At 57.7% G+C, this 25,509-nt stretch overlaps 1 protein-coding gene across 1 annotated transcript; it reads right to left on the bottom strand.

The window, feature by feature from the left end:
* Nucleotides 1–3,968: 3,968 nt before the first annotated feature.
* On the bottom strand, nucleotides 3,969–19,536 carry FADS3 (fatty acid desaturase 3). Its single transcript, XM_030833955.3, has 12 exons — nucleotides 19,109–19,536; nucleotides 9,900–10,010; nucleotides 9,206–9,403; nucleotides 8,722–8,823; nucleotides 8,467–8,589; nucleotides 8,142–8,202; nucleotides 7,508–7,584; nucleotides 6,928–7,025; nucleotides 6,481–6,577; nucleotides 6,289–6,368; nucleotides 5,979–6,104; nucleotides 3,969–4,311 (listed from the first exon to the last, which is right to left on the bottom strand). The coding sequence occupies exons 1-12, from the start codon at nucleotides 19,313–19,315 to the stop codon at nucleotides 4,260–4,262; spliced, it is 1,332 nt and encodes a 443-aa protein (XP_030689815.1). The 5' UTR covers nucleotides 19,316–19,536; the 3' UTR covers nucleotides 3,969–4,259.
* Between the last annotated feature and the right edge of the window lie 5,973 nt (nucleotides 19,537–25,509).

Genomic DNA, 25,509 nt, shown 5'->3' with positions numbered 1-25,509 from the left:
GATCCAGGTCGGGTGTGTGTGTGATTCCCCAGTGGGCACAGACTGTGGAGTAGGACCTAGGATTCCAGAAGCCTCGAGCCAAGAGGCAAAGACCCAGCCCTGGCTCACTGAGTGGCCTTGGGTGAGTCCTTTGCCCGCCCCAGCCTTCAAGGCTGAAGTCTCCCCATTTGTACAGAGAAGGCAGTGGGCTACAGAGCTCCAAGGATGCTGTCATCTCCCAACACTGAGCCCTTGGCCTCGCCCTGCCTGGACACCCACTAGAAGCCTTCAAATCTGGGAGACACTGGGGAACAGACCTTTCATCCTTCTTACCTGTGCCTGTGTTCTGCCTCCTACCTGGGCTGGGCCTCGCACCCTGGCTCGCAGGATGGTAGAGTACACACACACCTCTGTACCCCTGCCAGCTGTGAGTCCAGCATCCCTCACCAGTGACAACCAGGATCCCAGGAGGGGGAGGAGAGTGGTGGCTCTGAGGGCATCAGGTCGATGGGCACCAGGTCGATGGGCACTTGGCCCAGGTTGATGGGCACCTGGATCTTCTGTGACTTCTCCCCCCCTCCAACTCCCCACCTTGCCCTGATATATTACCTTTGGGGTAAGAAACTGGGGACACCCATACCTGCTCTCTGTCCAAGCGCCCCTCCTGTCCCCAGACCCTGCTGAGGCTCTTGCCCAGCCCAGAATCGTGGGTTTCTGATCCCCACCCCTTGCCAAAGTCATGACACCCTAACGTGCAAGGCCCTGAGTGGTCACAGGACCAAACCTCCATTCACAGGTGAGGCTGAGGCCAGAGGGAAAGGACTGGCTTGAGGGCACTCGGCGCAGCAGCTGAAGCCCGGCTCTTCACCCTGCACTCCGCCTGGCGTGTCCTTCACCGCCGCCAGGGAAGGGCCATTTCCCAGACCATGGGCTCTTCCCATCCCATCAGGCCAAACGTCAGACTGCTCCTGAGAGGCCCAGCGGCTGGGTGGACGGGGTGGAGACACGCAGGGAGTTAGTCCCTGTGGAGGGGATAAGAGCTCACCCATGGCAGGTGGCTACCCTGATAAGGCTATCAGCTTTGTGGGTGGCGTGGACATGTGCTGGGCACCGGGCCCAGAGGAGGGGCTGGCAGAGCAGCCTGTGGACCTGGAGCCCCAGAGGTGGTCACTGGCTTGACAAGTTCCTCAGGCGTCCAGTGGGACACTCAGACCCTCTTGGCCCACTGGGAGGAGAGAGGAGGCCTTTGGTGGGAGGGGCAGGGCGGAGGTGGCAGCCACCTAGACTGGGCACAGACGGCCCTCAGGAGTGACAGGCTACTGCTTGTGTGACACAGTGCCTCGGGGACTCCTCAGCTGTCCCAGCCACGCCGTCCCTGGAGAGGTGTGCCCCTCTGGACAGAACGCAGCTGCTCACCCCTGGTCTGAGTCTGAGATGGAAATGATTAGCTGTGGATCCAGTAGGGTACCTACACCATCTATGAAGAAACCGAGGCCTGGAGGGGGAAGGCAGGGCCCAGGCAGGTCTGGAACTACTAGCCCGTGCATAAACAGAACAAGAGAACACCTAGCAGGCTAGGACTTAAAGATCATGTCTCTACTGTCCTCTGCTATTATAAATACATTTCTTTGAGTTTTGAAGGCATTTGGGTCTTTCTTCCAAATTATCTGGTTTAAGAGCAAGTATCCAGGAGGACTAGTGACAGGTACCAGGGGCTTGGAAAGGGCCAAGGAGATGGAGGCAGCCAGGTGCTCCGGGACGTGTGTGGGGGAGGGGTGGGGCGGGAAAGACCCACCACCTGTCCAGTCACATAACCTACCAGCTGCTCCCAACGTTACAGGCAGGGGCTGGGTCTTGTGAATCTCCTTTTCCCCCATCTGCCCAGGCCAACTCACAGAAGACTCTGGTTAAATGCTGGTTGATTGAAGGGGGCAAAAGGCATGGCTTCCCTAAGGAGTTTTGCTTCTCTGGGCCCAAGACTGCAGACTGTAAAGCAGGGCCACGGCCTTTCTTAGAGTTTCCGCCAAGGCCCTTCCCTCCCTCCTTGTACAGACCCAGCCCAGGCCCCGTGACTGCATAAGAAACCTATAGACATAGAAGGGGGAACTCAACTAGGGAGAGGGGTGGTTGACTTGTCCTCAGGGGTTCCAGCATGGGGGACAGAGAGGGACAAGGGCAAAGATGACCCCCCAGTGAAGGATTTCAGGCAATAGGGAGTGGGGTGGCTAACTGAGGCCAGAGGGCCTTCCCAATGGTCTTTTCAGCAAGTTACTAGGCAACTACCCATTTGCAGTTGTGAGGGCCCACTGCCCTCAGCCACCACCAGGGGCAGCACGGAGCTCGGCCTGCCCCACATTGGTGCAGATACTCCAGGTACCTCTGGGGGGCGTTGCAGGCTCAGCGTTCCCGCTGGGTGGGCACCCGCTGTCCCTGAGTCTAGTGTGTTAGCATTTCCCTGATAAGGGCATCAGAGTCACTGCAGGAAAGGCACTGACCATCTGCCCAGGGGGATTGCCATCCCAGGGCCCACAAGGCACCAGGAGTCAGCAGGTGACCACAGGAAGAGGGACTCCCACAAAGAGAACAGCCTGTGCAGGGGCCCTGGAAGTGGGACTTGCCCTACACACAAGGATTTGCTCTGAGGGCAGGAAGTACCTTTCAAGGACAAAACAGGCAGCCAAGTGCTTTTCTCAGGTGAGAGCAGGTGATGGCCCCAGGGCCATGGACTCTGTGCAGAACATTTTAAAAATAAAGTCTAAGCCCTATTGCTGGAGCCCCTAAGCAAAGAGCCCTACATAGCATCCCTTTTTTTTTTTTCCAAAGCATCCCTTTGATCTTCCATCACCCTAGGAGGTCATGCTATTACTCAAAGAGATTGCATAACTTCCCCAAGGTCACAGCCCAGAGTCCAGGCAGAGGCAGGTCTTTCCCTTGGCTGCCTGATTCCAGAGAAGAGGGGGTGGAAGCTGCGTGGAGGGGGTCAGGGTGGGGCTGGGTGGTCCCTGGAAAGACTGGACAAGAATTGCGGTACCTGCACCTCTTCCACCTCCTGTAGGGAACCCAGTCTGGGGCCATGGGAGCCCAGACAGAGTGGGGAGCAATCCTGCAGCTGGTGGGGAGATGGCGGCTCCCACTCCAGAAAGTCCCTCAGAGAAATTCTAGCTCAGCATTTCAATTTTTTTGTTTTTTAAGCTGCTGACATTTCTTCAAATGAAACCTTCTGCTCAGCTTGGAGCTGCCGAAGTGTGTGTGTACTGGGAGCGGAGGAAGCCCTTCTTCCCACCTTCAGGAAGCCCCAAGAGGCAACTCAAATCCCTCCCCAGAAGTGTCCAAACACCACAGGCCCAGGCCAACCACACCCATCTTCCAGATGAGGAGCCCAAGGCTTATTAGTGAAGGACAGCGCTGTGCTCTCAGACTCTAGGGACGGAAACAGCCCCTTCCCAGGGGTCCCGCCTGAATGGTTCACTGCAGGCAAGCACCTGGCCCCAGGCAGGCACTGGGGGGATCCGGGATCACCTCCTGAGGTCACTGAGCATGGTCAGCTGCACCTCCACAGGTGTGATGCCAAGTGTGGGTTGGAGATCAGCAGGGGACCCACTGCCCGTGGTCCTCTGAGGCCCCTCAGCGCTGAGGCTGAGGCTGCAAGAAACCAGTGCAGATCCAGGACAGGGGTGCCTCTTGCGCCCCCCAGGGGCGCCTGCAGACATGGCGCTCAGCCCTGAGGCCCCATCTGCTGCCAGCCCCTGTCCCACTGTGCAAAGGAGTAAAGTGAGGGGAGCCCAGCGTGATCTGCCAAGGTTGCTGGTGAGTGGGTGAAGAACAGGAAGGAACCAGGCCCTCAGGTGACCTGAGCCCAAGGCAGATGCCAGCTCCCTGACCCAGAGCGGAGCGCAACTCGGAAAGCCACCACCCACCACTACCCCCTCGCCCCACCAAGACCCTGATGGCTGAAGGATCTGAACTCCAGCTCCAAAATTCATGCGAATTCAATACTCTACTCCGTAATATATCTGGGTTTGTTTTTATATAAAAATAACCTTTTTCCCTAAATTTTTGCGCTAGGAAAACATGCCATGCTCACCGTGTGGTTTTATATACCGTGCCCCCAGCCCTGGTCCCGTGGGGTCTAGAGCCATGGCCTGAGGGGCGTGGAGCAGGCGGGGAGGGGGCCCAGGACGGCGGGCAGGGTCCTCAGGCTGAGGCAGGGCAAGGTGGGGGCAGGTGGGGGAGCCCGGCTGGGTGGCTGGGTGGCGCTGGGGCCCTGGGTGCCGCTGCCTTCACTGGTGGAGGTAGGCTTCCAGCCACATGTTGCCAGACTTCTTCAGGGACCTGGAAGGCGGGGGGCAGGAAGAGGTAAGGGACTCAAGTGCAAATATTAACCCCTTCCCCCCACGATGAGGAGTGTGAGTAGAGATGTCCCCGTTCCCCGGTGAGTCCCTGTCCCCTGGGGCAGGCAGCTGGGTGGGGCTGGAGGGGAGGATTGGGAGAGGAGGCTACATGCTCATTAACTGGAGCGGGACCTAGACCTTGAGTCGGGAGGGGGGCAGCCAAGGCCAAGTCCAGGCAGGAACCAGGGTGGGCCTGTCTCTCCTTCACCCAGCTCTCTCTGTTGCTTCCTCCTGCTGAGCCCCACTAAGGCTTGGGATCTGCCCACCAGGAGCCTGACATCAGGCAGAGGAACCAGAAACATCAAGAACTTGCTAGGAAACCCTATGCCAGGTGTCCTAAAGGGGCCATGCCAAGTGGCAGTGGCCCCAAGGATTGGGCTGGGAAGGGCCATGAAGAAGTAGGCGGGTCTGGTGGCGCAGCGGTTAAGAATCCACCTGCCAGTGCAGGAGACACGCGTTTGAGCCCTGGTCCAGGAAGATCCCACGTGCCGCGAGCAACTAAGCCAGCGCGCCATAGCTACTGAGCCGGCACTCCAGAGCCCGCAAGCCATGACTACTAAAGACCGCGCACCTAGAGCCCGTGATCGCAACAATAGAAGCCACCACAGTGAGAAGCCCGCGCACTGCAACGAAGAGTAGCCCCCGCTCGCCGCAACTACAGGAAGCCCACACGCAGCAACGAAGACCCAACACAGCCAAAAATTAATTAATTAATTAAAAAAAAAGAAAAAAAGGAGAAGTAGGTGTTCCAACACCAGTATAGAAGGAAGGGCATCCAAGTAGAGGGAACAGCATGTGCTAAGGCACAGAGGTGGAAGAGCTCTGGCTGAGAATCCGGCCTCTGTTCCCCACGGCCAAGGCTACCATCAGGGCCAAGCCATGTCATCCCTGGACAGCTGCAGGAACCCCCACTCTGTTCTTTCTGCCCCATCAGTACCTTCCCACAGCCAGAGCATCTTTCCAAAATCGTGCCCCTCCTCCACTCAGCGACTCTCCCACTCACCTAGCACACTCCTGCCTCAGGGCCTTTGCACGGCTATTCCTTTGCCCCAAATCTGCTTCCCCTAGATTTCTCCATGGCCAGCCCTCTCCCCTCCTCCCTGTCTTGCTCACACATTGCCTTCTTAATACCACCCACCGTGCCACCCCACTAAAAATTGCAACCCTGCCTGCACCACCCAGTCCCTCTCCTGCCCCCACCCTCAGGTTTTGTGCTTTTGTTTTGTTTTTTGCCGAAGCACTTCTCCCCTTCTCACATTTTCTGTAATTTACTTATTTTAACTGCCTTTTTTCTGTTTCCCCCGCTCAGATGTCAGCTCCAGGAAGGCAGGGATGTCAGCCTGTTTTGCTCACTGATGTGTCTGTAGCACCAAGGACAGGGCCTGGGCCTATGGGAAGTGCTCCCTAAACCCTGGCTACGTGGGCGGACACTGGGAAGGGAGGTCACGGGCTGAGGGCAGAAAGGCTGATCGGAAAGGCCTTGGATGCCAGCTTCTACAAAGGAGCCCACGTGAGCTCAGAGAGCCAGGTGGGTGCTCAGGACGGGGCTGACCAGGCCCAGGGTGGGCAGGGGCCCCCAGGGAGCCACCGTGAGCAAAGAACCCTTACCCGATGATGTCCACCAGGGCGGTGAGGAAGGGCTTCACCTCGTAGCTGAGGCCATGCTTGGCGCACAGGGCCTTGACCAGCGGGGCCACCCTGCGGTAGTTGTGCCTCGGCATCGTGGGGAAGAGGCTGGGGGCGGGGAGAGCGTGTGCTGGCACCCCCACCCACCCATCGCCCCCCGGGCCCCGCTCACCACCTCTCCCAGGCCCTCCAGGAAATCCAGGGCTCACGTCTCGGCCTCCCTGGGGGAAGACTGGACAGAGAGGCTCAGGCCTCACTCCCACCCCCGTGGGCCCCCGGGGCCCGCGCTCACTGGTGCTCAATCTGGAAGTTGAGGTGTCCGCTGAACCAGTCAAGGAAGACAGAGGGCTCCACGTTGCAGGTGGCCGCCAGCTGCCAGGAGCGGGCGGGGCACACGTGAGGGGGCTGGCACGGAGCCCGACCCCGTGGCAGCCCCGTCAGCGCCCCCCTGCCTCTCCGCTGGGACCCCGCCTCTGCTGCCCACCTGAGAGCTGGCCCAGTCCCGGTGCTTCTCGTGGCCGATCTCCTTGGGGATATGGTTCATCTGGGTGATCCACACGAACCAGTGGCTCTCCAGGACCCTGTCAGGGGAGGCCCAGGCGCTACCCCGCGTCCAGCTGACCACGCAGACCTGGGCCTCGGCTTCCCCATCTGTGCTACGGGATTGCGGCAAGCCCTCCCCGCTAGTGTTTAAAGCAGCTGAGTGGTGCAGGGGCCATTGCCAGGCTGCCAGAGTTGCCCTACTCAAGACGGGGGACACCCCCGTGGCCGCTTCCCTGAGGCCTGCCACCCCCAGGATCTTGCCACTCGACAGCCCAGGGAGACAGTACTGTCCCCGTTCTGCAGATGGCGACGTGGAGGGCTGAGGTCAGGGGCCCCTGCCGCCCGTGTGTGAGCTCCCCACACCCCGCCATGCCAAACCTGGCCATACCTGACAGCCACAAAGAGGAACAGCGCCCCAGGAACACCGTAGAAGGGAATGTAGGAAAAGAGGAAGCGGGCGTAGAAGCTGGCGGCCCAGAGCAAGTCCTGTAGAGGAGGGAGGAGGAGGGCAGAGGCCTCGAGGCAGCCGGGAAGGGGAGCTGGGTCACCCTGGACGGCACGTCACCGCCCCTCTCTGGGCCTGGGTGTCTCAGCCAGGTAAGTGGGTAGGATCCCTGCCCTGCCAGCCTCAGGGGGCTGACCACGGAGGTGAAGGTGCTGTGCAGGGGTGCGGGCTGAGGGAAGCCTTGCCCGGGAAGACAAATGCCTGGCAGAAGGGGCCCAGTGGATCCCTAGCCCCAGGGAGGACACCCCACCGTGAGAGACCCACAGCACGCCCCGTGCACACGCCCCTCTCCCCCTGCAACCACACACAGGCACACACTCACGCCCCCTGCGCGGGTGCACACGCCTACCGCACCATCACAGGCACACCTGTTTGCGCTGGTTGAGAGGGGCTGCCCCCTGACGCCCCACCTCCTGCCACCACAGCTGTACGCCCAGGGGACCCGAGCGGGGCCCCCACTCACCATCCACTGCATGCACACCAGCATGTACGCCAGGTTTTCCACCTCGAAGTTCACCAGGGTGAGCAGCGGCGGGCCGACTGCAAGGAGGGGCGTGAGAGGGCTCAGGGGTGGGGCGGGGCACAGGGCTGGGGGCGGGGCTCTGCTCCCCCAGGAAGGCCAGCGGCACTTGGCGCTGGTCCCATCCTGCTGGGACGAGCCCGCGTCACCCACAAGGCCCGGTCCTCACTCATTCCCTCCGTGTCTGAGCCTCTCCAGGCTGGTCCTCGCCCCGCCACCTCCTGTGCCTCTTCAGCAGGTCGGCCCCAGCCTTATACATCCGCGCCCTTTAATCCTCACCTTGTTGCCCCAACGATTGCCCTAGAGCTCTGGCTCGCCCTGTGGTGAGGGTAGGAAAGAACTCTGAAAGCTCCAGGCAAGACTGTGGTTGCTCCCTTCTGCCGGAAGGTACCCCGGGCAGAGGGAAGGGCTGGGGCAAAGGCCTGGCGATGGAAGTCGGCATGGGCTGCAGGCTAGGGCGACCAGAGAGAGGCCGGGAGAGACCTGGAGGTGCCGTGCTGAGGGGGCTGGAAGCGTCAGGTGGACCGTGCAGGCCCCGGCATGGCTCCCACCCCCAGGGGGACAAGCGGACACTCACTCAGGAAGAAGTACAGGTGCTGGTGGTTGTAGGGTAAGTATCTGCGCTTCTTCTTGCCGTACTGTGGGGACAGGCAGCCGTTGGGGAGGGTGGCTCTCCAGGCCCTCCTTGTCCCAGGCAGGGTCAGGGGGCCGGCTGGGGCCCAGGGGCCAAGGCAACTTTGGATTCTAGCCAACTGGGAAAGGGGGAAGGGGTACCACCAGAGCAGGGGCTCAGCCTGGAGCTACAGTCGGGGGCTGGGTCAGGGGCTGGGCCACAGCAGGGGGTTCAGGGACTACCAGTTCCCCTCTGCTGCAGGCCCAGCCCGAGCGTGTCCCCCATGCACCTCGACAGACGACTCCCCCAGAAGGAAGACGGGCGCCACGGTCACATCCGGGTCCTTGTGGAAGATGTTGGGCTTGGCGTGGTGCTGGAAGTGGCGGAAGTTCCACCAGTGGGCAGAGAAGCCCTGCAGGGGAGGGGGCTCTCAGGAGTGGGGCCAGGCCGCGCCCCCCTCTCCATGGCAACCACACACTTGCGCAGACCCAGTGTGGCCCCCCCACTAAGCCCCTGGCTGCCCACCACCTGCCCCCAGCCTCACCTTCAGCTGCCCCATCACAAACTGCTGGGCCACGTGGTTCCACCGGGACTTCCTGAAGATGGAGGTGTGGCCCAGATCGTGCTGCAGACACCAGCTCTGGGCCTGGGGAGATGCAGGGTCAGGAGCCGAGGCAGGGAGCCGCCTGGGCCCCGGCCAGCCCTCCCAGCTCGCAGGGCACCCCCAAAGCTGGCACTCCACTCTAGAGCCTAGTAGGCCAGTTTCCTCGGGAGGTCCAGGGGCTGCGGGTGTGTCATGGAGCTGTGGGCGGCAGCCGTCCAGCTCCCAGCCGTGGGCTCCCTCTGGGCTTATTAAGTAAAGAGCTTCCTTCACATATTGAAACTGTAGCTTGACCCACAGATACACACTTATGGGACTGGGCATTCATTCATTCATTCATTCAGCAAGTATGTCCCGAGTGTCCGTGTGTGCCAGGCCCTGTGTCTGTTGGTCAGTTTAGGTGTCTGCAAGACAGTGCTGGGGTCACCTGGGAGACGGCCAGGATGAGGGCGGCCAGGGTGCTGGGCACCCAGCCGGGGCCAAGGAGGTAGATGACGAGCCAGGCGAGCATCTCCATGGCCAGGATGTGGCCCAGCAGGAAAGCGAAGAACGTGGGCTTGGCCTCAAACAGCTTCATGTCCTCGACCGCCTGGCGCAGGGCTCGGAAATCCTCGATCAGCTGGGCCTGCCACGGCGGCACGGCTGGTCAGCCGAGGAAGCGAGGGAGGCCCCAGGCGTCCCCGGAACCCCCCCAACAGCCACTCCTCCCAGTGTCAGGACCCGTGGGTCTGTGGCCGAAGGGGACGGAGGGACCAGAGTGCCCAGCCTGGGGTGTGAGCTGGGTTGCTGGCTGGCGGCAAAGGCTCCTCCGCCACCCACAAAAGGTGTGGGGTACCTGAGAAGCAGGGAAAACCCCGAGAGTGCAGCTCATCAAAATCCTCATCGTAGATGGGGCTGCAGAGCCCAGAGCAGGGAAGGGGCTTGCCTGGGGTCGCCCGGCAAACGCTGGTGCGGGTGTCCCTACAGCTCTGCCTACAACTGTCTGCCCAGGAAGGGATGGCAGAGACAGCCTTGGCCCCAGGGCCCCTTGGGATATTTCCAATGAAGCTGCCACTGGCAACGCCTTCCATCCCCTCCAGCCCCCCCACTGGGGGCTTAGCCTCCACCAGGGCCCTTCTCACATTCTGGGGTCCATCCTGGCTGGGCTCCTCCGGGGCCAGCTCTCCAATCAGCAGGGGCTGCAGGAACTTGCGCACAAAATTGAGGTCCTGGTGGAAGGCGTGGAAGGCATCCTGAAGGAGAGCAGACAGTCAGGTGGACAGACAGACGGCTGGAGTAGCACCCAGAGGCAGCAGGCAGAGACAAAGTGGAAGGGCTGTTGATGCAAGGGCAGAGCAGACAGACGGACAGGCAGGCAGGCAGGCAGTCCCCTGGTGTTTCAGCCGTCACAGAAATAGGACCACACGGGTCAGCCTTGCCTGTGAGCCCTCCCTGGTCCTCCCCAGACCTTGGGTGCCCCAACAGACACCCCTCGCCTGCCAGGATCCAGCTGTTTCACGCCGCCATGGGGCCCTTCCCCAAATTTGGTCGGGTATTTTAAAATCTGGACTAACAGGGGACTTCCCTGGTGGTCCAGTGGGTAAGACTCTGTGCTCCCAATGCAGGGGGCCCGGGATCGATCCCTGGTTGGAGGAACTATATCCCACACGCATGGCGCAACTAAGAGCCCGCGTGCTGCAACTAAGACCCGGCGCGGCCACAATAATAAATAAATAAATAAATGTATTTTTTAAAAGTCTGGATTGGGACTTCCCTGGTGGCGCAGTGGTTAAGAATCCGCCTGCCAATGCAGGGGACACAGGTTCGAGCCCTTGTCCGGGAAGACCCCACGTGCCACGGAGCAACTAAGCCCGTGCGCCACAACTACTGAAGCCCGCATGCCTAGAGCCTGTGCTCCGCCACAAGAGGAGCCACGGCGATGAGAAGCCCGCGCACCGCAACGAAGAGTAGCCCCCGCTCGCCGCGACTAGAGAAAGCCCGGGCGCAGCAATGAAGACCCAATGCAGCCAAAAATAAATAAATTAATTAATTAATTTAAAAAAATAAATCAGGATTTACAGAAAGTTCTCCCTGGAAGACTCTGATTCCTTTCCTGAAAGGGTTTGACTTTTCCAAAAAGATCACTGGAAAGCTTTCTTGAAATCATATGCTTTTCTACTGGGTCACAAACATCAGATTAATCACCTTTCACACACACAAGCAGTGGGTAAAACGTGGGTGAGGGAACTTGCAATTGACGACCACTGGGCCACCGGGAGAAAAAAAAAAATCAGTCGAGGACCACACAGCCCGAAGATGCTCAAACAGTTAAACTCGCTTGATTTTAAAAGCAGGAGTGGAAAATATAAGTTTTTTAAACAGTAAGTTAAATAAACAATCTAACATTCCTGTGATTCTCTGTCATGGGGGCAGGGTGCAGAGCGGGAGAAGGGGTTGGAGGAAGAGAGCGACCCCAGGAAAGATAAAGGGCTGTGGAAAGGGACCGGTCAGGAAGTGACCCCGACCTCTAGCACCGGGCAGTTCTGAAGTGTGAGTAAACTTGAACTTCACGCTTGGGACTCACTCAGTCTTCCTGATCTAGCCCTGGTGTCACTGGCTCATTGCTGTTCACAGCTCTTCAACCCATTTTTATCTTTGCACTTTCGGAGACTCTCTCTGAGAGAGCCAACCCCCAGCCGGCCAGCAGCCTGAACTGTGGAAGCAACACCTGGAGTAGTGGCGGGTCCCCTTGGGCCGGGGAAGGTGACTGCTGGCTGCTAGTGAGCCTAGCAGTGCCTGGTGGGTGTTAAAACAGCAGGGCCCCTGTACTCACTTCAGGACATCCCACACCGTCCCATCCCCGGGGACAGAAGCACCTCAGGCCCCTCCAGCTCCCACCTGAAGGCCACCCCTGCAGGATTCACCCGAGGGGTCCCCTTTCTTGCTGCCTGCTCTCTTACTGGCGCAGGGCAGTCTGAGGACCTGGGGGCTCAGAGGATGTAGCTTCTGGGATAACCTAGGCCCTTGGGAAGGCTGACTTGGGGCCCCTCCGCGGAGCTCATAATAGGGGAAGGGGTTGTATAGGTACAGACCTCACCCTCACAACGGAAGAGCCTTGATGGGGCAGCGCCCCTGGGGGGGGGGGGAGGGGAAGCTGGCCCCACAGGAAGCTGCCCGGGCGCTGGCCTACTGGGGAGCCGCAGGAGCGGCACTGGCTGGGGAGCTAAGAGGAAGATTGCTCTTGTGGTTGGTTGACCCCGCTTACTGTGACCTTGAGCGAGTCTGTTCTCCTGCCTGGAACTAGGCAAATCCAGGGGAACATCAAAGGGGCGCGCCCCCAGGGCCTTTCGGGCTCTGGACTATAGAGCACTAAGGTTTTTTTCTTTTTCTTTATAGTCAAACACACATAAAATTGACCATCGTCACCATTTTGAAGTGTACAGTTCAGTGGCATTAAGTGTACTCACACTGTTGGGCAACCATCACCGCCATGCATCTCCAAACCTTTTTCATCTTCCCCAGTTGAAACTCTGTCCCCATGAGACCCTAGCTCACCATTTCCACCTCCCCCCGGCCTCTGGAAACCACCGTGCTGCTTTCTGTCTCTACGAATTGACTCACAGAAACTTCCCTGGCGGTCCAGTGGTTAAGACTCCGCGCTTCCACTGCAGCGGGCACGGGTTCCACCCCTGGTCAGGGAACTAAGATCCCACCTGCTTCGAGGTGCAGCCGAAAAAAGAAGAATTGACTCGTAGAAGAGGAATCATACAGTATTTGTCCTTTTGTGACGGACCTGTCACTTAGCATCACGTCTTCAAGGTTCATCCATGTGTGGCATGTCAGAATTTCCTTCCTTTTTAAGGCTGAGCGAGCGCTGACTCTGATTACCTCTCGTTTTCTTTGAAACCGCCCTGGTGGCACACAGAGGCACACGGCATGCTACAAAGAGCGTGACACCAGAGGTGCACACGTGTCACGGAAGTGCAGTGCCTTAAGGGTGCGCCTCCACGCATGCAGACACCACCACCGACCCGCTAAGGCTCCCAGACACGCTTGGGAATACGCGCACAGGCAAGGCCACAAGAACACCCAGACAGACACGGCCTGGCACGCACACAGACTCACAGAGCAGATGTGTGTGCGGTGGCCCCGGCCCCAGGCTTCCCTCTCTCCCAGCCCCGCGCTCTCACGACCTCTGTGTCTGTTCTGGGGCCGCCCCAGCGCCCGGCCGACCTCAGATGCTCCAGGGCCATGCTGAGGAGCTGCGGGAGCAGCTCTCCCTCCCCAACTCCTTTCCCTTGGTCCTGATTCACCCAAGCCAGGCCTGGAAATGCCCTGAAGGAGGACAGAGCCAGGCTTGCCCGAGGGACCCCCAGCCAGGCACGTCCTTTGCACTGAGGAGGGAAGTTGTGCGCCCCCTCAGGTCCGGGCAGGGACATCCCAGAGCTGGTGGACAAGCCTTCCGCTGGTGGGTGGGAAAGCGCGGGGCTGTGCCAGGTCCTCGGATAGCAGCTCGGGCTCCTGGGGCTGGGTGGGCACTGCTGAGCCTACGCTTCTTGCAGTCTGAGTACCAACAAGGTGGGTCCCTGGCCGCAGACCAAAACCTCAGCAAACAGCTTTTCCTGGAACATTGGCTGGGGCCATGTGACTCAGTCCTCTTTGGCCTCTGTTTAAGGATTCAGGAGCTGGGCAGAAGACTCAGAGAGGTTGAGCCACTTACCCAAGGTCACACAGCTCCATTTGATGGAGGTTGGACCAGAACTTGGTCTGACCGTAAAACTGTGCTTGTGGCCACTCGGCAGTAGCCCCAGGGTGGCCACTCCTGGTCAGAGGGGAGGCAGTGGGTCTCCTAGGTGGAGGGAAGGGGCCCTCGTCACGAGGCTGGTCACCATCCCGGGGAGCCAAGGAGCTGGCTGCTCGGAGACCGGGCTGTGGGGGTCGGGACGGTGGTCCTGGTGCTTCTGGGGCTGCACTGACCAAGTTTCAGTGTACTGCAGGAGGCCCCACCCCTGATGCACCTGGAAACGTCCTCCCAGGGACATAGGTGCAAACTTTGTGACCCTCCCCCACGGGGATGGCAACTGAGGCCTCTCACGGGTTCTTGGAACAGAGTTGGGTGAAACTTTTAGAATTCAAACGATGTCTCTAAACATAAGCTGCGGTTGACAGGGACAGGCCCTTGTTCACAGGGGTGGCCTCAGAGCCCTGCACGGAGCTGGGGCAGGATGGCAGGTGTGCGTAAGTGGGCAAGGAGCTCACAAGCCAGGCATCTGAACCATTCTGCCCGTGAGGGAACAGAGGCTCTGGCCTGCCCAGGTCAGAGTTTGTAGTGGCAGAGCTGGGATTCGAATCCAGCTCTATCTTCTGTGACGTCCCTGCTCTCCCAGGACAGAGCTCCCACCCAGCCTTGCTTCAGTCCCTGGAAGCCTCAGAGTGGCTCCTGCCCTGCCCCCAGCCCCGCCTTGAACTCCAGGTAGCAGCTGGTTAAGGGTGGGAGTGGGGAGACTCAGGAGCCAGCCTGCAGGGGATGGAATCTGAGCTGCCACTTAGGAGCTGAGCCCTGGAGCCACAGACAAGGTCGCACCCCCTCTCCATCCTATATTTTTTCAGTAAATCAGGAACCACAAATACCCATCTCGTGGAGCTGCTGGGAGGACTGAGTCAGTGCAGGCAGAGCACTTAGAAGGGGCCTGGTGTCCCGTGAGATTCAGGCCCGCAGGCCTGAGGCAGGAGGGTGGAGGTGCGCCCTGCTGGTCACTGTCCTGGCCAGCCTGGGGCTAGGAAACAGGAGGGGCTGGCAGCCTCCTTCCACCCCAGAGATAAGGTAGGGGCGGGGAGCATTTCTGGTGACTTCTCCAAAGAATCTGGAATGTTCCAGATCAGGAAGGGGGTAGAGCAGGGAAGGAAGCAGGGCTGCTGGGGGCTCAGGTGGTCTGGGTCTGCTCCTCTTAACCTCAGCTCAGGAGGCAGCAGGGGGTTGTGAGGATGGGAGAGTGGACACACCCAGGAATTTCTTCCTCCCTCCCTCTCCTGGGTGGGAAGATAAAGCAGGATCTCACGCCCAGGTCAGATGCTCCCTCCCATCCTCTCCCTGGGTCTCCTCACAGGAGGCCAATGGGGAGGCACTATCAGTATCCCCATCTTATAGATGAGGAAACTGAGGCCAAAGGGCACACAGCCCTGAACATGAGCATCAACTCCCGCTGGAGCAGCAGAGCCCAGCTCAAGGACGGATGTCCTCAGGAAGTTGCCCCTGTCCCCCCAGCACCCCTGGTGTCCCTGGTGACAGGTGTGGTGGTGGTGGTGGGGTTCCTCCATCCAGTACCCTTGGCCTCACAGGTGTCACTGACCCCGCGGTGGCCTGAAGTGGCCAGGCCCTCTGGCCCCGGGTCCTCTCTCCACCACTGAGCTCTGGCTCTTTCCCGCTGCTGTTTCCTGAGAAACCCATGGCTGCCACTTGGGCATCCTTGGGAGGAAATGCAGAAGGACTGCCGGCGTGCTTAGGATACTAGCATCCCCACCCCTGCTCCCCAAGTTCCTGCCCAGCACCATATGATCCGACGCCTCCCCCAGGGCACTGCCATCCCCCTCTTGCCCCACCAGGGGCCTGGGTGGGTGGGGACATTGCAGAAAACACCCACAGAGCCCAGAGAGGTCACACTTCACGGGGAGTGGCCCTTAGGCAGCTCTCGAGGCCGCTGGCGTGGTAAGAGGAAGCAGAGTATGGCTTCCTCAGCTCTGGAGCCAGGTTGTCTGAGCTCCTGGCCAGCCCCTGTCTCCGGCCCCACCCTCGCTCCACAGCCTCAGATCTGCCCAGATCTCCCAGATACAAACCCCACCCTCCAAGCCCATGGACAAAGGCCCTGCCCTTTGAGGGTTCCAAGAAGGTCCCTTCAAATCACCCATATTCAACCTCAGTCTCCTCATCTGCAAAGTGGGCTAACGCTAGGACTACCTCTGAAGCTTGTTTTCTCGAGACCACACTGAGCTAAATCCTAATGGTTCCTGTTGGTGTGCCTGAGCCCACAGCATCACCTGCCCCCTGCCCTGGACGTACCTGCACGCCAGGGCCCAGGTGAATGGCCACCTCTTCCAAGCGGCCTCCCCTGGGGAGGGCAGGTCCCCACCATCTCTTCTCTTAATGCCTCCCCCTTCTCCTAGGAGGCTCTGCCTTCCCCCTCCTCATTAGGGATCTGTTTAAATGTATATCAGATTCCCCTGGCTTCCCTGCTCTGCCCTTCAAGCTCTCCTTAGAATAAAACAAAAGTCCTGCTTCCCCTGCTACCTCTGGACCACACTGCCTGCACTTCTGCTCACTGCTGTGCTCCAGCCACGCTGAGAGCTGATAGCCTTGCTGTTCCTTAAATGCACGGAGTCCCACCTCCGAGCCTTTGCCCTAGCTGGTCCCTCTGCCAAGGAACATCCTCCTAGCAGATTTTTTTTTTTTTTTTTTTGCGCAGCACGTGGGTTCTTAGTTCCCCGACCAGGGATCAAACCCGTGACCCCTGCAGCGGAAAAGCGGAGTCCTAACCACTGGACTCCCAGGGAAGTCCCTCCTAGCACATTTTTTTGTTCACAGCTGTATCTTCAGAGGTTAGAACAGGGTTTGGCACATAGGATATGCTCGTTGCATATCTGCTGTTGGATTTAATGATTTGATAATTGAAGAATGAATGAATGAATGAAATAAACAGCTAAGTGGCAGTGAAGCGGGTGGTTAAGAGCATGGCCTGTGGATTCAAATCCCAGACCCATCATTTAATTTCAAGTCACTTTGCCTCTCTGAGTCTGTTTTCTCATCTTTAAAATGGAAATAGCAGTAACAGTAACTGTCCCATAGAGGTATCATGAGGATTCAGAGAGGGAGTATCTATAAATCAAGCACTGAATTCAGAGCCCGGCACACAGTAGGTGCTCGGCACCCAGGCCTGGTAAACTCACGATCAGCAGCGGCTGGGCCTCACCCCTCCATGGCTGGCTCCACTAGTCTCAGGCCGCCTGTGACTCTTAGACAAACCTGGCCCAAGGCCCAGAGCACTCTCCCCAGGGTACCCGGCTTTGTATCCCAGGATGGCCACAGACTGACTTCACGGCGCAGGAACTCTGGGCATTTCCTGGCAGGAAGGCTTTTGTGGCGTGAACAGGAGAACAGCTGATGGGCAGCAGGGGCTGCTAAAAGGTGGCTGCGGGAACAGAGCCCGGCAAGATGGCTGCCCCACCCCCACCTGTGTTCCAGGGCCGGGGATGGCGTGCCTGGGGTCTGGGCTGGACCACACAGGGCACTGGGGTGATCTGATCCCTGCTCTGCCCTGTGGGCCCACCACAGACAAAGACTGGGGTCCCCCCACCCCAGCCTCCTCACAACCCCTTTGGCCTGAACAGACCAGGCATTTCTGGCAACTCCAGCCCAGGGTTTGGGGCCTCGGGGAAGCTAAGAGATGGCCTAACATCATGTCCTGTTACAGCCATGAACGAACCAGACAAGGTCACCCAGCAAAGACGTGGCTATGCCGTGGCTGTCCACTGCACTCTACAGTCTGCAGGGCACACTCCCCCTTCTCAGCTGGCAGCGTAAACTGACCAGGAACAACTATATAGCAGCTCTGGGGCCACGGAGCTGAGAAGGCACAGTCCCGCCCTCCGCCGGCTCACTGTCTGGCCCAGCTGTCCCCACTTTACAGATGAGGAAACTGAGGTTCAGAGGAATGATATGCCTGGCTCCAGGTCCCTCAGAGCCTCCAATGGCAGAGCCGGGACCTGGCCCCAGGGAACGGACAGAGTGTTTTAATGGAAATGGGAAAACAGACCTTACTGGTGATGAATCAGTGAGAAACCTGTCACGGGGGGGCCGGTCTCAGGGTCTAGAGCTAAATGGGGTTCCCACACGGGAGGGCCCCCAGCACAGACCTGGGCACCAAGCGGGAAAAAACGATTCGTAAATATTCTCCATCGTCTTCCTCTTGCCAACCTCCATCCCGTCCGACAGGTCAGAGGTTGAAAAAAGGCCAGAGTAGCTGCCCCCAGCATCCTGGAGGGGTGGCCAGGGCTCAGCCAGGCTGAGGGGGGAGGGGCTGTGGCACCTCACGCCCCCCACGCCCTGGCAGCGACACACACATGTATAACCACGCGCACAAACACATGCCTCGTTCGCACGTGGACAGGCCTAACACGGTCACGCACTCCCTGGCCCACAGTCAGCTCCAACGCCGTGGCCACCGCCGGGCCGTCCGGCACTACCCACAAGGCTTTCCCGGTCAGCTTCTAGGGTTTCAGGAGGTTTCTGACCCTAACCTCTCAGTTTCCTGGGGAAGTGAGGAAGAGACACGTTTCCCCCTAAAAGAGTCCCAGGAAGGTTGCGCAAGCCACGGGAGAAGGCAGTGGGCAGAGAGCAGATGTTTCTGGCAACAGGGGCACTGACCCTCCTGCGACGGGACACAATCGCTTTTGTTATCTGAAGTTCCGCCAGTCAGGGATTCATCCCCTGGAATCTTGAAGACCTTCCTGGTACCCAGTGGGACCAGCCTAGAATTCTGGATGGTCAAGGACAGAGCGTCACGGCCCCAGGTCCTATTGTCCAGCTGGGGGACTGTGGGAAAAGGGGCTGGTGAGGACTCTCATCCTGATGCTGCTCTGCCAGATGGTCCCACTGGACAGGCCACATTCCTCCTTGACCAGAACATGTCTGAACATGGCTGCAAAGGGGAAGCTGGGGTCCACAGGGGCCAGCCTGTTCCTGGGGTGAATGTGCTTCCCAAAGAGGCCCACCCAGCCTGACTAGCGAAATTCTCCCCCATGCAGCTGTTAGCCCACGAGAGGTGAGTCACGGCTCCTCAGAGCCATTTACAGCAGCTCTGGGGAGCCACAGACCTCTAGGCCTCACTCAAGCTTTGCTGCCCAGCCTCCAGCCTCTGATGGCAGGCACATCCTTGCCAGCCCCTGGGGAACCCGCCCTACCTCTGGCATCCAGCAAGCGCTCGGCATGAAGAGCCTGGTCTGGGAGAGCCAGCACTGAGAGGAGGAACCTCAGAGCATCAGGGAGCCCCCTCACCAAGGGCCAGTGCTTTCTGCCATGACACACCCACCTCTGAGAGCCCCTTCCTCCCCGCACAGATCTGCTCCAGACCAGCCCTGGTCCACTGCCGGGGGTATGGGTCCTCCATGCTGATGTGGTCTCCCTACTCCACATCAGGCCCCGGCTAGTAGATCCCAACTCTGGGTCCCCGGCCGGGAGGTCAAAGGTCAGCGAGAGTAAGAAGGATGCTAAGGCCCCGCCGGTGGAGCAGGGCACGGTGCCCACGAGCAGGCCCCAGCGAGCGCTGGGCTCTACCCCGCCAGCGGTGGGTGGCCTTACCGTGGCGTCCTCGGCGCCGTGGTGGCCGATGAGGCGGCTGCCCCCCGGGTGCCGCTGTGCCCAGCGGCTGATGTCGTAGACGCGACGCTCGATGACCAGCCACTTGTCGCCTGGCAGGTTGTGCGGGCGGATCTGCTCCCAGCGGAAGGTGGGCAGCGTCGCCCCCAGCTGCGCAGGTCCCCCTCCGGGCTCCCCGACGCCGCCCATGGCTGCGTGCAAAAGTCCTCGCGAAGCCGGGACCTCGCCGAACGAGACCTCTTGAGGAGCGAGGCCGCGTTCAAAGACCTCCTCCGCCACCACCCGCTGCTCCGCGGCCCCGCCCTGCCGCTGCGGCCGCCGTACGAGCGTGCGCCGGGCTGTCTGCCGGCAACTTTTCACTCCCTTATAATCGCGCTGACAGCGCTCGCCTCGCCCTCCCCGCACCCCGGCCCCTGCCGCCGCCCCGTACCCGCCCCAATCCCGGCGCAGCGCCTTGGCCCCCATTGGCTGCGCCGCGCTCTGGCGGGGCTGGCGGGGAGGGCCGTGTCGAGGCTGGCGCGCCCCGCCCGCGAGGCTCCGCGGCCACAACACCCTGGCCTGCGGGGGGCACCGTCCGCAGCCGGGCTTTGCGCTCCGCAGTGCGGGGGCGGGGCGGGGCCGGAGGGACGGAAAGCCCACAGCCGGCGTCCGCCGCGCCCTCGGGGGTCCGGTCCGCGCCCAGTGGGGCCCAGAACAAGAGTCTGCGAAGAATGGGCATCCCGCCGCGCGTCCTAGAACGTTAAACCCTGAGCGCTCAGAGGTGGGGACACTACCTAGGGGTGACCATAAACAGCTCTCAAACCATGGGTCCCCAGAATCGGCTCAGCGAGGCCCCTCTATCGGGGCTGAGGTTACTGGCCTGACCGCCCTCCCCCCGCCCCGCCCATCTATGGAAGTCGGTGGGCTTCCTGCCTTTGGAGCTGCAGGGTCGGTGATGCCTTGGGATGGCCATTGGGGCAGAAGGGGAGCAGGGGCGCCAGAGTGGGGAGTGGGGTGCTGTCATTCACCGGATGTGGTTGCTCTACTGGCTGGCTTGCTCGGTACGGTACCCTTGCCTACTTTTTACTTAAATTCCTTCTGAGAGTGTAGGTTGCTCCCCTACGGTCTGTAGTTTTTTTTGAGACAAAGGTACGTGTTCCTAAAAGTTAAGAATTCACACCTAACAGCGAATGAAATCAGGCTAAGGTTATGCTACAGGGCAGGAAGTGTCAAACTTGAGTGCACGTCAGAATCATCAGAGGGCCTGTCAAGACACTGACTGCTGGGCTCATCCCCGGAGTGGGACTCAGCAGGTCTGCTTTGGGGGCAGAGAATCGTGCTTTAACAAGTTCCCAGGTGATGCTGATGTGGTGATGCGGATGTCCTGGTTGGGGGAACACACTTTGAGAACCCTAAGTACAGTTCTCTGATGTGCTAAAATTTTATTTTCGTTTAACACTTTGTAGGAAATCATTGTCACTAACGTTTGTGGGACAGGTTGGGCAGGATCCAAAGAAGGGCTTGAGGGGTCGTGTGGGCTCTCCTTGGTACCAGGAGCACCTGTATTCTGTTGCCAGGACAACCAGGAAGGCCTTGTCGCCAGCACAGCCATAGGCGGCCTGAGCCCTCTCCACTGAGGCATCCTCGAGCCCCGTCCCTGAGCATGTGTGGGGATAGAGGAATGTGGTTGGCAGCTAAGGCTGGAGGTGACGGCAGATGCCCCTGCCCCCACCACGTTCACACATGGGCACAAGGATGGAGGAGGCGTGGCCCTCACCCTGTCTTCAGCAGCCATCAGTGGTCAGTTGCTGACACCTGACCCGTTCCCTGGGCCCGAGCCTGGTGTCAGCTCATGTGAGGTAGCGGGGAATTAAGTGGGTTAGAACCTTCACTTGCCCCAGCTGCCCCCAGAGAGATGAGGCAGATGAAGGCCCTCATAGGATCCCCTTGAAGGTAAAGCAAGGACAGGGCTCAGGGCCAGGCCATTGCCTCCAGCTACTTCATCCCAACAGGGGGAGAGAGATGGCTGAACCCTCCTGCCACCTGGAGTTGAGTGGCTAAAAGCCGGAACTATGTCTCCTCCCCAGAGCCCAACCAGCAGCTTCCCACATTTCTCTGCAGGCCTTAGGGACTTCCATAGCCTCTCTGGGCTTCAAACCAGTGGAGCTGGCAACTTTCCTGGAGTCAGGGGCCCTGGGGAAACTTGGGATTCCATTGTCTCCAAACCCCCATCAGGGCAGCGAGGCCCCTCAGGCTACTTGGAAAGAGAGAGGGACTACTTGACATTCCTGAGCTGCCAAGGGGCCACTGTCAGGGTTTAGGTAGGGGGAGGGGGAAGTATACAAAAGGCAAGGGAGGGTCTGGCCAGCTGGAGCATTTTTTTGGGGGGGCACATGAGGTTTGAAGAGAGCCCCTGTCCCAGCCCCTGCTGGGCTTCTCCACGAGCTGCTACACAGCCTCTTGGACACACTGAAGTCTCCACACCCCTACGGTGCCACCAGCCACTGTCCTGGGGTCAAATGATGTTTGTGTAGGCCGCGTAGGGGCGACGGTGGCCCAGTCGGGCAAATTTCCGAAAAACTCTGCGCCTACCAAAAAGAGCAGTCACAAAGCCCAGGCGTTTGTTCTCCAGCAGACACGCAAAGGGGACCCAAGTCAGAGCTTTGCGATTTGGCTTTGAGTTAAAGCTCACCACTTTTCGAGCTTGGTTATTAGGCCCTAGACACAACTACTCAGTGAAGAGTTATTATTCATTATTCAAGAGCCCTAGCAGCCATGAAAGACTCTCCCTGGAGGCATCACTATGATGGAACAGTAGAGCTCCTTAGAATACCCCGTAGTAAAAAAAAAAGAGGCTGTGTACAAATGGCCAATTGGCATATGAAAAGATGCTCAACATCACTAATCTCAGAGAAATGCAAATCAAAACTACAGTGAAGGGGGCTTCCCCGGTGGCGCAGTGGTTAAGAATCCGCCTGTCAATGCAGGGGACACGGGTTCGAGCCCTGGTCTGGGAGGATCCCACATGCCATGGAGCAACTAAGCCCGTGCGCCACAACTACTGAGTCTGTGCTCTAGAGCCCCCGAGCCACAACTACTGAGCCCACATGCCGCAACTACTGAGGCCCGTGTGCCTAGAGCCCGTGCTGCACAACAAGAGAAGCCACCGCAATGAGAAGTCTGTGCACCGCAAGAAGAGTAGCCCCCCACTCGCCGCAACTAGAGAAAGCCCGCGCGCAGCAACAAAGACCCAACACAGCCAAAAATAAATTAATTAATTTAAAAAACAAAACAAAGCAAAAAACTACAATGAGGTACCACCTCATACCAGTCAGAATGGCCATCATTAAAAAGTCTACAAAAAAAAAGTCTACAAATAACGAACGCTGGAGAGGGTGTGGAGAAAAGGGAACACCCCTACACTGTTGGTGGGAATTTAAGTTGGTGCAGCCACTGTGGAAAACAGTATGGAGATTCCTCAGAAAACTAAAAATAGAATTACCATATGATCCAGCAATCCCACTCCTGGGCATATATCCAGACAAAACTATAATTTAAAAAGATACATGTGGGACTTCCTTGGTGGTGCAGTGGTTAAGAATCCGCCTGCCAATGCAGGGGACACGGGTTTGATCCCTGGTCCGGGAAGATCCCACATGCAGTGGAGCAACGAAGCCTGTGTGCCACAACTACTAACCCTGTGCTCTAGAGCCCGCGAGCCACAACTACTGAAGCCCACGTGCCTAGAGCCTGTGCTCTGCAACAAGGGAAGCCACTGCAATAAGAAGCCCGTGTACCACAATGAAGAGTAGCCCCCTCTCACTGCAACTAGAGAAAGCCCGCACGCAGCAACAAAGACCCAAAGTAGCCAAAAATAAATAAAATAAAATAAGTAAATTTATAAAAATAAATAAATAAATGGTAGGGACTGTGTTTTATACAAAAGAAAAAAAAAGATACATGTACCTCTATGTTCATAGCAGCACTATTCACAATAGCTAAGACATGGAAACAACCTAAATGTCCATTGGCAGATGAATGGATAAAGAAGATGTGGTACATATATACAATGGAATACTACTCAGCCATAAAAAAGAATGAAATACTGCCATTTGCAGCAACATGGATGCAACTTGCAATTATCATGCTAAATGAAGTAAGAAAGACAAAGACAAATACCATATGATATCACTTATATGCAGAATCTAAAATATGACACAAATGAACCCACCTACAAAACAGAAACAAAGTCAGGGACATAGAGAATAGATTGGTGGTTGCCGAGGGGTGGGAGAGGGTAGGAGTGGAAAAGTATGGGATTAGTAGATGCAAACTGGTATATATAGAACGCATAAACAACAGTAGGATAAGGTCCTACTGTATAGCACAGAGAACTATTGAATATATTGCATATCCTGTAATAAACCATAATGGAAAAGAATATGAACAAGAATGTGTATATATGTATAAATGAGTCACTTTGCTGTACAGCAGTAATTAATGCAACATTGGAATTCAACTATACGTCAATTAAAAAAAACCAATAAGATATCACACAGCCATTAGGATGGCTATTATCAAAAAACACCAGTGAAACAAGTGTTAGCAAGGATATTGGAACCCTTGTACACTATTGGTGGCATTGTAAAATGGTGCATCTGCTACGGAAGACAGTATGAAGTTTCCTCAGAAAATTAAAAATAGAACTACCACATGGGGGCTTCCCTGCTGGTGCAGTGGTTAAAAATCCGCCTGCCAACGCAGGGGACACAGGTTCAAGCCCTGGTCAGGGAAGATCCCACATGCCACGGAGCAACTAAGCCTGTGCGCCACAACTACTAAGCCTGCGCTCTAGAGCCCGCGAGCCACAACTACTGAAGCCCGCGCGCCTAGAGCCCGTGCTCCACAACAAGAGAAGCCACCGCAATAAGCCCGCACACCGCAACGAAGGGTAGCCGCCGCTCACCGCAACTAGAGAAAAGCCCACGTAGAGCAAGACCCAATGCAGCCACAAATAAATAAATAAATTTTTTTTAAAAAAAGAGCTACTATATATATCATCCAGGAATCCCACCTCTAAATATCCAAAAGAAGTGAAAGCAGTGTCTCAAACAGATGTCTGTACTTCCATGTTCATAGCAGCATTATTCACAATAGCCAAGAGGTAGAAGCAACCCAAATGTCCATCAACAGAGGGTGGATAAACAAAACGTGGTCTATGAATACAATGGAATATTATTCAGCGTTAAAAAGGAAGGAAATCCTGTCTCAGGCTACAAAACAGATGAACCTTGAGGACATTATGCTAAATAAAAGAAGCCAGTCATAAAAAGACAAATACTGCATGACTTCACTTATATAAAATCTCTAAAGTAGTTATAGAATGGTGGTGGCCAGGGATGGGGGAGGGGATTTGTTTAATGGGTACACAGTTTCAGATTTGCAAGATAAAATAGTGCTGGTGGCGCAGTGATTGAGAGTCCGCCTGCCGATGCACGGGACGTGGGTTCGTGCCCGGGTCTGGGAAGATCCCACATGCCGCGGAGCGGCTGGGCCCGTGAGCTGTGGCCACCGAGCCTGCGTGTCAGGAGCCTGTGCTCCACAACGGGAGAGGCCATAACAGTGAGAGGCCCGCGTACCGCTAAAAAAAAAAAGAAAAAAATAGTGCTGGAGATCTGTTTCACAACAATGCAAATATACTTAACATTACTGAACTATACGATGAAAAATTGCTAAGATGGTCAACTGTGTGGGTTTTCACCACAATAAAATAAATGGAAAAAAAAAAAGGGAAAGAGTGGGGCTGCAAAGGTCATTTAGTCTGATATTCCCAAGTCAAAGATGAGAAAACTGAAGCCCAGAGAGGAGTGACTTGCCCGGGTACACAACCCTGGCAGGACCAAATCGGTACAGGCTTGGCAGATGGTAAAATGTGACACAGCAGCGCAACGTGTGAGGCCAGGGTGGGGCCGGGCTCAGGCTTGGAGACTGTGGTTGGTGCTGGCTTGTAAGAGGTGGCCACCTGTGCGGCACTACTTAGAGAGACCTGAGTGGGTTATCTAGAAAATTCACTTAAGAGGAACAACTCCTGTGTGGCTGATGTGAGCTAACCTTCCCCGCCCCCCAACTCCAAAAGCCAAAGCCCTGAGCTCCCCCCATACCCACCCCCAGAAGCCTGCAGAGCAGGGGTGAGGGCACCCCTCACGGGGTAAAGGTGAGAAACAAACCTAGATTCAAATTCTGCTCCGCCACTGCCTCAGCCTGTTTCTACATCCCTGAAAAACAGGGAAGGACCTAACGCAGCATCCGGGACGCGGCAGGTGGTGAGTATGAAGCGTCTAGGAAGCTGGCTCACACCGTGGGCTCTGGAGCTGGGCTCATCTATTCCTATTCTGGGGCTACCA

This window comes from Globicephala melas, chromosome 8 (assembly GCF_963455315.2).
Source record: "Globicephala melas chromosome 8, mGloMel1.2, whole genome shotgun sequence".
NCBI classification, from domain to species: Eukaryota; Metazoa; Chordata; class Mammalia; order Artiodactyla; family Delphinidae; genus Globicephala; species Globicephala melas.
This window is presented reverse-complemented; position numbering and strand designations above follow the sequence as displayed.

Coding starts and splice junctions, on each gene's coding strand:
- FADS3 (XM_030833955.3), bottom strand. CDS start 19,315: ATGGGCGGCGTCGGGGAGCCCGGAGGGGGACCTGCGCAGCTGGGGGCG. Junction 7,026..7,507: donor TGGTGTGCATGCAGTGGATG/GTGAGTGGGGGC, acceptor CCTCCTCTACAG/GACTTGCTCTGGGCCGCCAG. Junction 4,312..5,978: donor GCCCTGGTGGACATCATCGG/GTAAGGGTTCTT, acceptor CCCGCCTTCCAG/GTCCCTGAAGAAGTCTGGCA.